A 17669-nucleotide genomic window follows, 5' to 3' on the forward strand; every position below is an offset into this window, starting at 1 on the left:
AACGCAAAGGAAAATCTCTTTAGATACTTAAGTGACAATTGAATTTATTTTTATAATTGTTTTAATAGCTTTTGTATAATCTTCATTGCTATTATGAGATATAAAATGTATTTATCAAGTCTGTAATCATTATGCCAAAAAATCTGAATTACTGTAATATTTTGCATATTGTTAAAACTGTAACTTTAATTTTAAAAAAAAATTAAAATAAAAAAAAATAAAGCCTTAAAAATAAAATACATAGAAAAGCACGTAGCATACTGCCATAGGAATTTTCCCCATACCTGTACAAAAATTGGAGCCACCAATCTTCTTGAGCTGCCAGTTGAATAAATACGTTATTTCATTATTATTACATAATTGCTTAAATTTATATTTCTTATTAATGGAGTTTTCATAATGTATTAATAAAGTAGCTTTTCACGTCTACTGGACAGTTTACTTCTGTGAACTTACTGCTATTAGAATCCTCAGTTTAGTACTATGAAGGCTGATAAGTTACCTTGTTAGTGTTTCATGGATGCTGTAGAAAACATGAGACTCATAGATCGGAAGCAAAGGACAGCAATAGCTGACAACCCAGCAAACAACATAAGCATCATTTTGCATTGGTCCCATTGCCCTCAAATTCCACAAGGGCCAAGCAGAAGATCTCTAGGGGGATGCTACCCATGCAGTGAGCATGAGGCAGAGTTGAGGGATTTGGAGCTTGACAGGTGGGCCTCTTTTAGAGCAAGTGTGTGTTCTTCCATATGCTTTCTAATTGATTTATAAGACCTCTCATCTATCAGAACAAATATTGTCTGATATGTCATTGAATAGTGACTATCTTAGCCTAGTTTGCTTTTTTTTATATTTGACTTACAAAGTTTTTCTCCATTCTTTCGAATTTCATGTGTAAAAATACTTTCCTGTTTCAATTTGAAAATATTAGCAGATTTCTTTTCTCTTATGCTTTTTAGCCTTTACCAGTTTAATCCCTTAGAATTTCCTTTTGAGTGTGCAAATGCTTTCCTTGTCTGGAAAGGTGCATTCATTCATACTAACTTTTCATCAGTACTTATTTTTTAATGGTTTTTATTGTATTATTTTAATCTATTTGTATGTTAACTTCAATCTTATTTTTAAATACTATATAGCATTATAGTAACTTAACATTCTGTGAATTTTTCCCCACAAGTTTTCTTTTATGTAGAAAAATTTGAATGTTTTAACTAATTGTTCTTTTTTTCTTTTTAATTAATTTTTTATTTTTTATTTTATGTGTTTTGCCTGCATGTATGTTAGTGCATCTGTGTGTGCAATGCCCACAGAGGCTGGAAGAAACTGGAGTTAAAGATAGTTGTGAGTCTCCATGTGGGTGCTGGGAATTGAACCTAAACCCTCTGCAAGAGCAGCCAGTGCTGACTGCTGAACCATTTTCTCAATCCCCATAACTAATTATTCTTGAGTGGGTCTTTCTTCTTTTTTCTCTTTCTTTCTTTCTTTCTTTCTTTCTTTCTTTCTCTTTCTTTCTTCCTTCCTTCCTTCCTTCCTTCCTTCCTTCCTTTCTTTCTTTCTTTCTCTCTCTTTCCTTCCGAAACAGACTGGATATAACTGGAAATGAAACCCTAAAGCTTTGTCTCTTATAACTTTATTTTCCTATAAAAGTCTTGATTATAACTTTTATGACAGTTTAATCTGCCATTTCAACAAGTACAGAAGCACAATTTATAACCAAATTTTCTTTCTTTCCTTTCTTTATTTCTTTCCTTTCTTTCTTTCTTTCTTTCTTTCTTTCTTTCTTTCTTTCTCCCTCCCTCCCTCGCTTCCTCCCTCCCTTCCTTATAGGTTCCTTGTAGTTTGGAATACTGGGATGAACTCCAGAAGGTTTTTGTTACTTTTCAAGAATTTAGTTTGTCCGAAAGCAAAGTTTGTGACCTGCAGTTGCCAGATATCAATCTGGTGAGTGATCAGAAGAAACTGGTATCTTCGGATCTCTGGAGAATTGTCTTGAACAGCAATCAAAATGGAGCAGATGACCAAAGGTAAGTCAGAGATGGATGGGCGAGACAGAGGCATTACACTAGGAAAGGTTACCAGACATCTTTTCTTCTCTGGTGACTTCTCACTTAGCTGTAACTTGGCTGTCTAGCACAAGCATGTGACTGAATTATAGAAAAAAGAGGAGAGCGAAATTCTGATCTTTGACAGCCTGCATTCAGCCCTAAGAACCCTCTCAAAAGAACCTGTTCCCTAAATGTAAAAAGAAAACAATTAAAATCAAACCCAAAAAAAGGAAAATAGCTCAGTAGACTCTTGATAAAGTATATATGAAGATAATTCTGGAGTATTGAAAAGAAGATTAAATAGTTCTTTTTTATTTTTTATTTTATGTGAATGAGTGTTCTGCCTACATGTATGTAAGTACATCTGTGTCATGCAATGCCTGCAGAAGCCAGAAGAGGACATCAAATCCCCTGGAACTGGAATTATGTAGGTGCTGGGAACCAAACCTGGGTCCTCTACAAGAGCAGCCAGTGCTCTTAACCACTGAGCCACCTCTCCAGCCCCACATTATCTACTTCTAAAGACAAATGCTGGAAATATGTCCATCTTACATGATTTTAAAGAACTTTAAAAGACAGACCTACAGACATTAGGAAAACTTGGCCAATCAAGTACCAATAGCTGACATTTTAACCAATTGTAAAGTCACATTGTTTAATAATGAATGCCAGAAGCTGCAGGCTTCAGGGATTCTGAGTCACATCACTAGAACCTCCTACTCCGTGTTGTAAGTCCAGATTATACCCATTTCCAGTGTTTGCCTGTTTGACGCATCTATTGGCATATGGTGGAAGGAATGACTTCAGCAGCTACTCTTCAGTATGTGTCTTTCCACACACCCCAGCCAAGCCTTTGTGCTCATACTTTGATGAAAGATGAGAAAGAGCTAAGCTGTGGTCAGCAGAGCCATTCCTTGGGCCATAGGGCATGTGCATGATGAAGCCCTGATGGTCTTTGCTTTCAGTGTCCTACCTTCCAGTTTTCCTGAGGGATGGCCTTAGTGTTGCTTCCTTCTCCTCCCCTCCCCCTATAACATTCAAACACTAATGGGAAGGAAGATATCTAGCATCCCAATACTCTGCAAGTCAAGTGATCTTTACTTGTATTTTGCCCATACATTATAGCACAGCATTTTTGTATTGTTTCCTACTTATTGTAATGGGAAATGATTTTTCTTTTGAAAGTCTATTTTTTAATAATATATTGCTAGTTGAAGCAATTATATTGAATTAATTCCAGCTAACATTTTGGTCTGTCGCCTCACAGTCTTTTTCATGTATTACTTTGTATGTTTGATAATAGTAATGTATTTTACACTTCATATGCTCTATTTCAAAGTCATCTAGGCTCTTTAAAAATAATTGCTTTCGGGGGTAAAAAAAAGTATTAATTACCTTCCTGTATATAACATAGTAATATATATATAGTCAATGAAAATATATGAGAGAAGTTGGGTCTTGATTTTACTAAAAGTAATGGAGCAATAAAAGAATACCAATTCTACAAGGAATTAGCAGATAGAAATATTACTTTTCAAAGCAGAGATTTCCTCAACAGAAACTGGGAAATTTCAGAGAATAACCTGGAGACAATTGTGTTGACTTTTTAAAATTTGAGTTCCATTAATAGTATCAAGTTAGAAATGATTTCTTGATTTTAATTAGGGAAGAATGCATTTTCATCATTGAAAAAAGTACTTTGGACTAGGTTAATTCTTCTGAATCTAAAACATTCATAAAAATTCCCATTGTGGTAAGTTTGGCACTGTTGAAATGTGGAGTCTTTACAGGACAGAAGTGCGTGCAGTCAGTCAAGTGCAGGCTCCATTCCCTGGCTCTTGCAGGGAATTTTCATATTACCTAATATTTCACAATTAATCTTATTTTAAATTGTTTGGAATTAATGCCTTTCCAAGTAGAAATTAATATCAATGAAATTAAATTACAGTTGGTTTAAAATTCAACATACTAAATCACAATTAATATTGAACTCAAGTTGGAAGAGGTGAGTATAGTCTCAAAATAGAAGGCCATGATCCAAAGGAACCAGTGCAGCTGAGGAAGTTGTTTATTGGTGGTCTGAGCTTTGGAACTACAAATGATAGTTTAAGAGAACATTAGAGAAGTGGGAACACTTGCAGAATCTGTGATAATGAGAGACCCCCCAAACAGAATGTTCCAGGGGATTTGGTTTGTGACTTAATCTTGTATTGAAGAAGTGGATGCAGCAATGTGTGCTCAACCACACAAGGTTGACAGATGTGTGGTAGAACTAATGAGGACTATTTCTAGAAAGGATTCTGTAAGTTCTGGTGCCCATGTAACAGTAAAGAAATTTTTGGTGGTGGCATTAAAGAAGATAAAGAATATAATTTGAGGGACTACTTTGAAAAGTATGGTAAGATTGAAACTGTAGAAGTTGTAGAAGATATGCAGAATAGGAAGAGGAGAGAATTTGATTTTGTAACTTTTGATGATCATGCAGCATTCTCCCAGGATGGATGGAGCAGGGTTAATGAGAGAGGCAGACAGCACCCACTGAAATGAATGCCAGTTGGTGCCCTGAGATACCTCTTGGGGAGCTTAACATAATCTCCCAAATAAATGTTAGACAAAGTAACCAGTATGGAGCCGCCTTTTGCTAAGAAGTAAAGGGGATTGAAATTTTTCTGTCATTAAATACTAGATAATATTATGTTAGGTCGTTTATATACAGTATCTCATTTAATACTTAGAAAGTAGGTCTGGCATCATCACAACTTCAGCTGAGCCTGATCACTAAACATCGTCACAATTGGGCTTGCTGACGTTGTGCTCATTCATTAAAGGAGGACCAAGCAGGGTCATTGGACCCTTACCAGATTATCCAGCCACTCCTAGCCAACTGTATGTAATTTGGCCCTAATCACACATGGCCTCCTGGATTTGGGGAGAGCTAAAGTATACAATCTGGGGAAGGCTAGGAAGAGAAGGCATGACCCATGCTGGGTAAAGGCTTTCCAGTGTGCATACCTTCATGCATACAACTCAGGAACCCCTCAGTTACTTCAGTAAGTAAGCTCAATAAATTCATTGGTTCCCCAATAAAACTTTAATCAAACATTAGCTTGACACTAGAACCTTAAAGGGGAGTAAGCATTGCTTAGCATCCCCAGGAAAAGAAGTCTCACAACAGATGGAAAATCTGTAGGTTTGTTACAATATAGACATGGTTGAGCAGGACCTTTGACTTATCTTCACATGGATGGAACTGGCAAAAGAAAGGAGCCAGGAGCTCCTCCCAAGCCCATGTGACCTTTGGGGAACAGATCCTCAAATGACTTTAAGTGTAAAACTAAATTGATTGGGGCTGGGGAGATGGCTCAGAGGTTAAGAACACTGGTTGTTCTTACAGAAGACCCAGGTTCGAAACTCAGCACCTACATGGCAGCTAACAACTGTCTGTAACTCCAGTCCCAGGGGATCCGACCTCTTTAAAAAGTTATTTAGACAATTATTTCTCATTGATGATTTTGTTCCTAACCAGAAAGTGCTGCTCAGAAGTAAGACTTCAAACCTTGGTCTCCAATACTGTAATGCCCACCTGTAGCTAAGGGAGACAACCAGCTATTGTTCTAAAATGATATATAAATTTGTTCTCTCCTCCTATCTAGAAGCCTTTGAGAGGGAACTGACACTGATTCTAACCACTCCAACAGCTATCAAAATACCTGAAAAGAAATCCTGAATCCATCACTCTAGAGTCCAGCCTTGGCAGACAAAAGAAAAATTAGGAGGAGCCCAATAGAGAGATGCTTTTGGAAGCTCTTTTCAAAAAATTCCAGTGGACTCTCATATGAACATTTGAAAATTGCCCTGTTCTTTCTAGATCCCTGTCTAGAACTTGTAATGCTAATTACTCTTGCCTTTACTTCTCCTTCACATCTCCTATTCATGATTCAAGGACCTTCTTCTCCCCCTAGAGATAAGAGCTATGCAATTTTGAGTCTTTTAGATAGACCCACTGAAGGGGTACTCCAGTTGCCATACCCTGCCTCCCTGTTCAGAATGGAAGAAGCCAGAGTGGTCTGTGTCCTGATTCCCTATTGGCAATTTGGGTAACCTCTTCAGAGGATGGTGTGATAAGAACAGGAGGTAGGAATTGGCTAGGCAGTTAGGGTAAAAAGACCCCAAAGAAAAGTAGCCAGTTTCTTGGCTAAAACTCACAGTATCCTTGGGCCTCTTAGCAACATACTCCATTCCAAAGGCCAAAACTGTTGAAAATATTTGGGAGCTTTAATCTAATCCGTAAAGATTTTTAAGATTACCTCTTCAGAGGCAGGAATGTTAGAGTAGCCAAATGCCCCATAAGAAAAATAAAGAAGAGTACATGAAGTTATCAGAAAAACAGTGATGGGGAGGGAGTGGGCATGGATTTGATTGAAATACCTTATATGCATGTATGAAATTCTCAATAAATTATTTATTTTAAAAAAAAGAAATGGAAAGACATGATGCGATTTAGACAATCTAGCACAGCAACTAGAGGATGGTTTCTTGCAGTTGACTAAGGTTCAAACTGTGGCTTGGCCGTGTATCCAGCAGGTGACTTTGTGTTTTCACATCTGCAAAAAATGAATAATAACAGTACCTACTCCACTGTTTTGAAATTTAAATGATTTCTTCCATGGAAACCTATAGAATAGAATAGTGGCTAAGTCATAGTAAGTACTCAATAAACATATATATTTATTTGCATGAAATATATATATATAACTATTACATATGTGCTAACAAATTTCATCATTTTAACGTTACTGCTCACATGGTTTTGCACCAATAAATAGCTGGAGTTCAGGGGGAAAAAATGGAACTAGGAAGACACATTGGGAAAGCCTATTTAGTAAGATTCAATAGAAATACTGAAGGTCTGACCCAGGAGGGTAGCATAGAAAGAGATGGATCCATGTGCACTCTGAACATGAACCAACTGGAACTCCTGACGGATTGTGTATGAAAAACAAAAAAAGAAAGGAAATCAAGAATGGATCTTAGGCAATAAAAATATCCAACGATTTAAACAATCTGAATCTCATCTCTGTATGAATGGACAAATTGTGCTGTGTCCAGTTGTCTGCATACTCATGATTCCACATCCTCAGATCAAACCAACTATGGATTAAAATTACTAAGAAAATGTTGCATCTCTTAAAAAAAAAAGTAGGTCTGGAGCTTTGCATGGTGGCACACGCCTTTAATCCTGGCTGAGAGAGGTAAATGGTAGATCTCTGTGAGATCAAGGCCAGCCTGGTCTACATATCAAGTTCCAGGTCAGCTGGGGCTACAGGGAAACTCTATCTCAAAAATAGGAGAGAGAGAGGGAAGGAGGGAGGGAGGGAGGGAGGGGAGAGGAGAAAGAAAGGTCTGATTGCTGTATTCATTTCATACAAGATGAAGTAACTAGTGCATTACAGTGTGAGTGGAAGAGTAGTAGGACTGCATGCATCTTTAACTAGACTAGCCCTGTTCACTCTCACTTAATCTATGTGCTGTGTTATAAATTAGTACTAACCATAGAGGGTTGCAGAGAGCAGCTCAGGGCTTCATCAGCCAAGTCAGATGATTGTTGGGGACCTGCTTCCCTTAGGAGCTCACTCCAGAAGAGCTTATATGGGTGGATTTTTAGGTATTACACCTGGCCCCTACTTACCTATTAAGAAAGATCAGTTCATATCTAGACACATTTGAATTCCCCCTTTGAAGGATTCATGCCCCTCTGTAGATCACCCAGGAGACCTGACTCTGGCAAGCGCGCATGTGCACGTATGCACACACACACGTTTTCATTGTTCTAAAAGTTCAAGTTTACAACTGAACTTACAGATGGCCAAACAAAGTGCTGGATCTTGAGCTCTGCATATTTCTAGGGCTCTTTTTTCAAATATTTTATTTATTATTTTTATTTTATGTGTATATGAGTATATTGCCTGCATGTATGTAAGTGCACCCGTGTCAGAAGAGGGCTTTGGATTCCCCTGGAATTGGAGTTAAGGACGGTTTGTAGCTGCCATATGGGTGCAGGGAATTGAACTCGGGTCCTTTGCAAGAGCATTGCATTCAGTGCTCTTACCCACTGAGCCATCTCTCCAGCCCCATATTTCTAGAGTTCTTACTTCTAGAAACTATTTCCCAGCATATTAGAAATGAGCAGTACCAGAGAACTCTGCAAACACTGCCACTGGCCATGAATTTGACCTGTTTTGAAAATCTTTGTTGAAATATAAATAGTATGGGTTGTGAGATTTGGATTTGGAGTTTTTACTTTCTATTTTTTGCCTGTTGTGCATCACATAAGTTTTCCTTTTGGTATTTGAGTCATGTCAAAGACTGTTATTTTAACTCATTAAGAAAATTGTGCAGGTGCTGGAGAGATATCCCAGTGGTTAGAAGCACTAGCTCTTGCAGAGGACCCAGGTTCAGTTCCCAGCACCCACATAGCAACTAACCACCATCTGTAATTCTAGTTCCAGAGAATCTGGAATTCTTCTGAAGATGGATGCCTTCACTCTTTAATCAGACTTATATAATGAATAATTTTAAAACAGTGAGCAAGAGATAATCCATGCAGTGTAATTGTCCATGGGACCTGCATTCTTTGCACATGGTCCTAACTAACTTTATTCTACTTAATACAATATTCAGTGGATGTTCAATAAAGAGTATTGATTAATTCATATGAGAACACAGGTATGGATGCTGTAGAGAGAAGTAAAACAACAGTGAAACATTTATGATGACACTGAGAGTGTTAGGTGGTTTGAACAGCAGAGCCTTACTCAGAATTGTGTTGTCCTCTGCTAATATGTATAAAAAAGTTGGATTGGCTCTAGATCAACATACCCTGAAGGCTGAAGAATAGTTTGAAAGTTTCCTGCCAACAATCCAAATAGAATATTCAACATGAGCTAGAGTTTTAGTAAATACATAAGATTTGATAATATATTGACTATAGGATTTTGAGTACTAACTTTCAAAACTCTTTTAGAAAGAAGTTGTACTTATACAATATTTGGAAATACAAGATATTAAACTTTTTATTATTTTCCACAGCTCTGCAAGTGAATCAGGTTCTCAAAGCACTTGTGACCCACTTGTAACTCCAACAGCGCTGGCTGCTTGCACCAGAGTCGACTCCTGTTTCACTCCGTGGTTTGTCCCAGCTCTTTGCATGGCTTTCCAGTTTGCACACCTGGAGATTCATCTCTGTCATCACCTTGACCAACTAGGCACAGGTGCAGTTCACTTCGGCATCAGGAGAGCATCTACTTAATATTTTATCTTGCATGTTCTCAAGACATAGTCTTCAATTTTGCCAGCTGCTTTATTTTCAGGAACTATAAAGTGAGCACTGGCAAAATTACTCTACAATTAATCTGGTACAGCACATGTACCCCTTACTTTTCACTGAGCTTCTGCTCCTATACATTATCAATGGTAATGTACTGACATGTTTCCTAATGAGAATTTTCAAAGATGTTTGTGAAAAACTGCAGGATTTGATGTTATTCCAATTAGGATCTTTTTTAAAGAAATATGTTTTAGTTCTATACCTACATTAGTGACATAAATTCCAAAAATACTTGATATTTATTGCTTGATTTCAAAAGTGCCTATCATATAAAAGATGGGAACAGTCTAAAATTAAGTTACAGGAATGCCATTTTTAGAAGTTTAAAAGGAATACGATTAAATTTCCCACACACATCAGAAGTAGCCTTTTACAAACTTGCCAGTGCTACTTGAATAATTATTTCTAAAGCTATGTTCTGTACCAAACCTTTTCTAGTTAATATATTTTGATTTAGGTATTTTTCAACCCACATGTAATGGAAAAAGAGGGAAAATCAGATTAAAACCAATCATAGTTGCTGTTAAGCATCTTGCCTTTTCAGCAAGAATAGAGTTTAGCTGCTTTTTCTAACTCTCTTTGAGTTACATTTTTATTCTTTTAGAGATCTGGGTAGTAGATATGGAGATTTAGATAGTTGCTTCCTCTTTTGTTTGTTTCTGTGATCAAAATTTTTGTCTGTGGGAGTGAAAATAGCCTTTGAACAGTATACATTTAAGTGATCTGATTAAATGTATTTTCAAGTAACAAATGGTACTTCAAAGATTTTATTATCTTCAGGACACTAAATTTATTAGCAGCAAATACTAAATTCAATAGTAAACTGAATCATTTAAAGGTCAACTCATTTGTTTCCTTAAAGTACTGACACATCTTGATTTGTTTTCCTTTTCTTAAAAGCTTCACCACAATACCTACAGCCCTTCATCTCTGATAAAAATGTGCCATCTGAACTAGAATACATGATTATTTCCTTCAGAGAGCCACACCTGTATCTTCGACAGTGGAACAGCGGGCCTTTCTGCCAGGAGATCCGATTTTCATGTCAAGTGGACTGTAAACTTTTAGAGTGCAGAAATGTTACAATGCAAAGCGTGGTGAAACCCTTCAGCATCCTTGGACAGGTCACGCTTTGCAGTGATGGAGTGCAAAAGCTGCTTGACTCCAGCATGATCATAGACTCAGTATTTGTAAACTTTGGGCAGCATGTAGTTCATTCTCTAAACACAGCAATACAAGCTTGGCAGCAGGTATGCACTTTCTAGAATAGTTTATGGCTTGGCTGCATGTGATCTTTTATTAGGCACTCTGTGTTATCACTTCTAATTATAACTTCGACATAAGCCAGAATGTGAGAGAATGAAGAATTTGATGGACACCACAGTGTGTGGCCTTCTTTGTTTTAGTAAGTAATGTGTGGTTTTTTTGGAAAACTTTGGAGAATATGGGTTCTATACACATGCATCAGAGATCATGTCCATGTAATTATGACTAGCATACCAAATCTTGGTGGAAAGTAACATACTTCCAGAAATTTTTTTCAGGTACCATGGCTTTATTTAGCTAAAGCTTCAACTTAGCTGGGCACCAGAGTGTCTGAATGTTCATTGCAGGAATGAGAAGCCTAAAATAAGCATTCCAGATTCTCAAACAAAAAAAAGAAAAGAAAAAGCAGTGAGATGGAGCCTGTGAATACAGTGTTGTCTTCATTTCTCCCATTTCTTTCCATTCTGCCTTTCTGATTCACTCAAGAGCTCTGCACAATGGTCTTCAGACTCAGAGAATTTTAATTGCTCTAATAATTTTTTGTATCTTTTATAAGAAATTGTCCATGTCAAAAAGTAGATGTACAAGCCATATTTAAAATGGGAAACCTGTCCATATCTGCCATCATGGAAGCAGTTCTACAGAATGTTTGCATGATAGCATGTCTAGCGATTTAACAACAAATCACCTCTGCCTATTCCAAACACTTGTGTGGAGCTGGCTTCCCAGGAGAAATGGTCCTTTCCCCTGTATTGGCCTTTTTCAGGGACAGGGGCACTGGAAGGTGGTAGGAGAGGCTCTAGTTCTCTAAAGAAGTTTCATGGGAACAAGTAAAAAGAATTTGGGGGAATTTTTATGAGAATAACTTGAGGATTTTTATGGAAATAATTTTATGAAATAAATAGGTCTATTTTTTTTAAAGTTCTCTTAACCTAAAAATTTTAGGAGAATTAAATTTCATGGAAATAAAATTCAATGTTTTCTTTATATGCATGAAGACCTATACAAGACTAAGGAATTAATTGCCTAACATGGTACTACAATAGCAAAGGGAGAGAAGATAACACATCTGGTTTATATTTTGAAAGTCTTTTTTAAGGGCATTCCATGGTTTTCTTGTTGCAGAGGACATGCGTAAAATAAGAGCTGGTGTGATCTAAATCTTTGCAGCTGGTTCAAATAGCAATGTGAAAAAAACCTCCATGGCTCCAATTTCGGGGGGGGGTGTCATATTTTGAACAATGCATTTAATAAAAAACAAACGTAGAAAATATAAAAGAATCATTGATGGAACATTTAAATCCAGGATATTTTTGTCTTGGTATCAGAGCTTTATAAGAGGATGCATATGTAGCAACTACTGCAAAATGGCCTTCAGAAATTTCAGTTTCCTCCCAGGGAAAAAAAATATTCTCTTAGACATAGCTATACATATAAATAAAATATGGTACATAAATATTTAAATGTTTTAAACCACATCAGAGTGTGACTGACTGACTGGCTAACATAGTGCCTTGCAAGAATATTCGGAGTTTTTTTTTTAAGGAATTGTATATTTGATTAAGTAGAGCCATATGTCACGTAGCATATTGCTGACAGGTACATTCTATGAATAGTTGGTTCTGATTTATACAGGGATTTGGCAATGTTAACATGAGCCACAAGAGGATATACTTCTGTAATTGTTGCTGTAATTTTCTTGTTTCCTCACATGTCAAGGGTACTTGCCACCAAGTTTTAATGTGGTAGACATCTAACCCTGTATATTCTAAAGTAAATATGAAAGTATATTGCTTTGAAATTAGAGGGCATCTGACATTGAAATGGGCTGATAAGGCTTATTACCTTCATTATTTGTACTCCAAATGTATTCTCTTTAGAGGGAAGTTTAATTCGTGAAATTTGGATTTTATTTTATGTTTAATAATGCTGACATTCAGTATATTTATTGGCAATAAAAATGAATTTAATAAGTAGGACAAGAGATTTGAGTTATCCATCTACTTATTTTTTTAATAAATTCTTATCAGACTAGTCATTTTACCCAGTGTTGGATAAACCAGACAGTTGAGGTATGAAATAGTTTAGCTTTTCACCTTCAGGTCATAAGTTCAAAATTAACAGAACTCATCAGTTTCTGATTTCTCCGGTTGTAGAGTTCCCCCCCCCCTCAAATGATTATGGTTTCATGAGACTAAGGACTCAAAATACCACCTTCAGTTTGCTTTAGATTTCTGTGTTACTTTCTTAGATTTGAACAAAATACCATTGAAGGGTTTTTTTTAATCAAAGTTACACACGTATTTCTTCCCTTATACTGAAACAGTATCTCTGCCAAGCTGCAAATGCCTGTACAACATGACATGAAATTCAAATATGAATAAGCCATCTTTAGCTACAATCCTTGCAAGGATTCTAGGACTCAGATTATCTGATGTTACACTAAATGCATATGAGCTTTTTTATATAACAGAATCTAAAACATTCCAAGAAATGTTTAAGCTTATTACAGTTATAATAAATTCCATAGATGAATGAGCATTAGAGAAAAGCAGTTCCCTAAGGACTTTTAGTATCCTCTAGGAAAATGTAAACAATCCCTTTGTGTTCTTTAATTTACATTTTTTTCCTAAAACCCTCATCATTTATTAAACCCTCATCAATTTTTAGAGATGAGGAAAGTATGATTTTTTTCCTACAAGCCCCATCTGGTAACTTAACTTCTATGTTGCTATTGATCCCAATTCATTATGAAGACTGAATTTTAATCTCAGGTTGTGAAACTAAGTGGGAGATTGGAATCAAATCCTTTCCATCGTGTTTGTATTCTTGGATGGAAAGAAGAGAAAACTGTTTACAAGGAGAGACGTTTATTTTGATTATATAATACTAAGTGGAAAAATCTCATCAAAACTAATTATGCACTATGATTCCAGTTTGATTAAAGGTTTATAGATAAATAATACATAAAATAGGAGTGGATAGAATGGACTGAAATAGTAACAGCCAGGACATTCAGAAAAGGAAGCTTGCTTGAAAATCCTTCAGAATGCTGCTAGCAAGTATTGTTGAGCACAAAAGCATACTCTTTTAATTAATATTTTCTAGAGAGGTGGTATGGTGGTTAAGAGCACTGGCTGCTCTTGTAGAGGACCCAGGTTTGGTTTCCAGTATCCACATGACAGCTAACAACCATCCCTAATTCTAGTTCCAGGGGATCCTATGTCCCTTCCTGGCCTCTGTGGTATTTGCATGCATGTGGTGCACTTCCATACATGCAGACAAAACACTCACACACATAAAAATGTTTTTTAAAAATTCATATTTTCTAGTTTTAAACAGCATGATTTTTTTTTCATCTTTTAGAGACAGGGTCTCCCTGTAGCCCCAGCTGTCCTGTAACTCACTATGTAGACCAGGCTGGCCCTGAACTCACAGAGATCCACCTGCCTCTGCCTCCTGAGTGCTGGGATTAAAGGCATGTGCCACCACGCCCGGCACATGATTTTTTTATTTTATTTTATGTGTATGAGTATTTTGCCTGCATGTATGTAACACCACATGCGTACAATGCTTGTGGAGGTCAGAAGAGGGCATAGGATCCCCTGGAACTGGGGTAAAAGACAGTTGATAGCTGCCATGTGGGTGCTGGGAACCAGTCCTGAGTCCTCCACAAGAGCAGCCAGTGCTCCTGACCCCTGAGCCATCTCTCCAATTCCATGTCAACATGTTTTTGCCAGTATAATTTTTTAAATATTTTATTTATTTTTTAATTTTATGTATATGAATGTATTGCCTACAAGTATACAATGGCCATGGAGGTGAGAAGAGGGTGCTGGGAATTGAACCCAGGTCCTCTGCAGGAGTAGCTGGTGCTCTTAACCACTGATCTATCTCTCCAGCCCCTTGCCAGTATAATTTTTAAAACTAGGTTTAGTCTAGTGCTTACCTGACATGCATCTGACCCTAGGTTCCATTCCCAACACAGTTAAAAAACATTCAATCTACTTTGTTTCTTACATGTTTTTGGAGTACTAATTCATCAGGATTTAACTAGAGAAAAAGTTGTAAATCATCTAAGTGTGGTACCTGTTCTTATGCAGCACAGTATTTAGCAATGGTACAAATTAACAAGTATCCTAAATGTGAAATATACAGTGTCATGTCAGCATAAAATAGAGACTGAGTCCCGTCAGGGCCTCTTCACCACCTGCAGTCATATAGGACCCACCTCAGGAACATTCTGCATGGCAAGGAATGGATTCTGTTTCCCATGATGACTCTATTTGTTGATGGCATTCTAGGTCTGGTCTCCATCCTAACTGGGTACCAGGTACAATAGACTCCTTGAGTTTCATGCCTCTTAATCCCTTGAATCACTGTGTTTCCAAGTTGTGCCAACCCTTTATTTTCCTTCCCCTCAATAAAGGGGCAAACTGTGGGATATGGCGTTCTTTAGATCCATAGTCAGGAAACAGGCCCACTGGAGAAGTATCTGCTGTGTATTATCTCCCATTACCTGCAAAGCAGTTCACTAACTAGAAATTTTTTCTTACATCCTCAAGTTGATCTTTTTATTAACTGTGATTTTTAGCTTACCAAAAGCTTGTATACTGGTTTTTAGGACACAACAAGTGTGAAAAAAATGTAAACACGGTGTAGCCAGTGTTTTGATGTAACTACAACCAGTAAAGACCCCATTAAGTTGAGAAACAATATCAACATAGGAACATATCACTAATTTGCTGAGCCTTAGCTGATTAATGGAACATATGAACTGACTGATCATTATTTGCTCAATGAAGCAGGTACTAGAAACTGTCTTGCAACGAACATTATTTCTCTTAAAAACTGCAAGTTGGCTTTTAAACTGATTCTGGAGTTGATCTGTTTTGCATGTTCAGCTTTTAGCAATAGAGGGAAAGTTAACGGTTTTATTTATCTATCTCCCTGAGTAGATTCACATACACAGACACACAGACACACACCCTCTCCCTTAAGGGATCTGGGGATGTATTAACCTAAATGATCCTTACATTCTGTAGGGTCCAAACTGTGGTTTAGGCTATTGGTCTTGATTGTGGAGTTTAGAGAATTGGGAACATGGTAATTTTAGCCTATAGTACTCTGCTCAGAAACGTGCACTACCCGGAATAGCACTCTTTATAGCATGTTAATTTGTTTTAAGAAATGTTAAAAGTTTCTGGGATCTCATTGTTCTTTTCCTCTTCTGTGTGTATGATTTATTTTTCAGGAGTATAAATCAAAACACACTTTCTTGGAACATATGATCTCTTTAAGGTATTTTCTGTGCTTATCCTGAAAGTATAGAATGCTTTATATACCAGAGCTAATGACAACAGATCTTTTGGAGTTTCTATGTTGTAACAATGGCCACTGGGCAGACAGCTGCCAAACATCTTGCAATTAATCTGATACACGTTGGCTTTCATAATCTTTTTCTTCCAGAACAAATGCCCCGAGGTAGAGGAATTGGTCTTCAGCCACTTTGTGATCTGTAATGACACACAGGAGACACTGCGGTTTGGCCAGGTGGACACTGATGAAAATATTCTGCTGGCGAGTCTCCATAGTCACCAGTACAGCTGGCGCTCTCACAAATCCCCACAGGTATTTAAGAAACAGCCTTACAAACAGCAATTGTTCAGTTTGGGGATTTGTTTATTCTGCATTTCTGTGCCTGTGTCCACTTATTTCCCTGTTTAAGTCCCCCAAGGAACCACACTGAAAGAAACTCAGGAATGCTCAGAGGTGGAGCAGGAGCACTCTCCTTCCCTGGAGTAGAGTGCTTCCTGCTAAGCACGGGTGCTGATTAAGGAGCAGGATGTGTTGGAAAGGAGATTGGCCTACAAAGCCCAAGCATAGAGATCTGGGTCCTGCTCTGTGGAACCTTGCTTTACTTTCTGTACTTTGGTTTTCTCATCTATAGAACGGGGATAAAAATATGTAGAAGACATTAGACTGGTGCTTGGTGTGCATTCAGCATGTGTGCTGGGCACATTAGCCATTCATTTATTCAGATTTCCTCTGTGTGATTCTTTGCACTGGGTATATGCTTGACACTAGAAATGCAAAGACAAAGAAGTAACAGTCTGTGACTTCAGGGATAGTTCATGATCTGTAATGCAGTGACCACAATGACAAACTGTGCCCTCTGGAGCACTGAGAAAAGACATACCAAATGATGTCTGTTTTTCAAGTGGTAAAATTCCATTTTCCTGTCACTTTAGATGGGAATAATTAGAGAGACGTGCCCTGTAGGGATAATCTACGGATGAATTAGATGCAAAGATGTGGTCTTAAATGAGTAAAAGAAATCCTAGGAAGTATTCTAAAACTCTGGGTAATAAACTGTTATCTGCTTGTGATTAAAAGAAAGTCATTTGATTAGAATGCAAGTTTTCCCCTGTGGTCTATAGACCAGCTTCAGAATACGTTAGGCCCTCATGCCCTACCTTCTTCCTTTTCTTTTGTACTTCAGTATTGAGATTCTGGTCTTTCACTTTTTTTTGTTTTTCATGAAATTGCCATACTGCTGTTATGAAATTTGGAAAAGTAGATACAATGCAATGTTCTTTATTTATCTTAACTTTGAATCAACCTGACAGGACATTAAAATTATGTAAGTCTTTTGTGACACAAATTCTTTTTAAGATTCATTTTTATTACTTTTAATTTGTACATGTGTCTTTAACTGAGTGTGGGTATGTGCACACAAGTGTAGGTATGTGCACATGAATGCCAGAGGTGTCAGAATCCCTGGAACTGGAGTTAATAAGCAGTTGTAAATTGCCTCACGTGGGTGCTGGGAACTGAACTCGGGTCCTCTGGGCTCCAGTGCCTTGTAATACAAATTATTACAAAAACGTTTCACATAATATTGTACTCATAATTTTATAATGAATTACACACTTATTTACTAAATTTCCTCTTGAGAAATTTCCAGG

General features: G+C 37.2%; 1 protein-coding gene across 4 annotated transcripts in view; it reads left to right on the forward strand.

The window, feature by feature from the left end:
* The window catches only part of Vps13b (vacuolar protein sorting 13 homolog B), a 723076-nt gene that overhangs the window by 588915 nt on the left and 116492 nt on the right, over window positions 1-17669 (forward strand). For all 4 annotated transcript variants that reach the window (XM_029562757.1, XM_029562758.1, XM_029562759.1 and 1 more), the window contains exons 40-43: window positions 1831-2027; window positions 9138-9319; window positions 10336-10685; window positions 16171-16332. In XM_029562757.1, the coding sequence (XP_029418617.1) occupies window positions 1831-2027; window positions 9138-9319; window positions 10336-10685; window positions 16171-16332 (891 nt within the window). The remainder of the gene's footprint in view (window positions 1-1830; window positions 2028-9137; window positions 9320-10335; window positions 10686-16170; window positions 16333-17669) is intronic.

This window comes from Nannospalax galili, unplaced genomic scaffold (assembly GCF_000622305.1).
Source record: "Nannospalax galili isolate Female #2095 unplaced genomic scaffold, S.galili_v1.0 scaffold334, whole genome shotgun sequence".
Lineage (NCBI taxonomy): Eukaryota > Metazoa > Chordata > Mammalia > Rodentia > Spalacidae > Nannospalax > Nannospalax galili.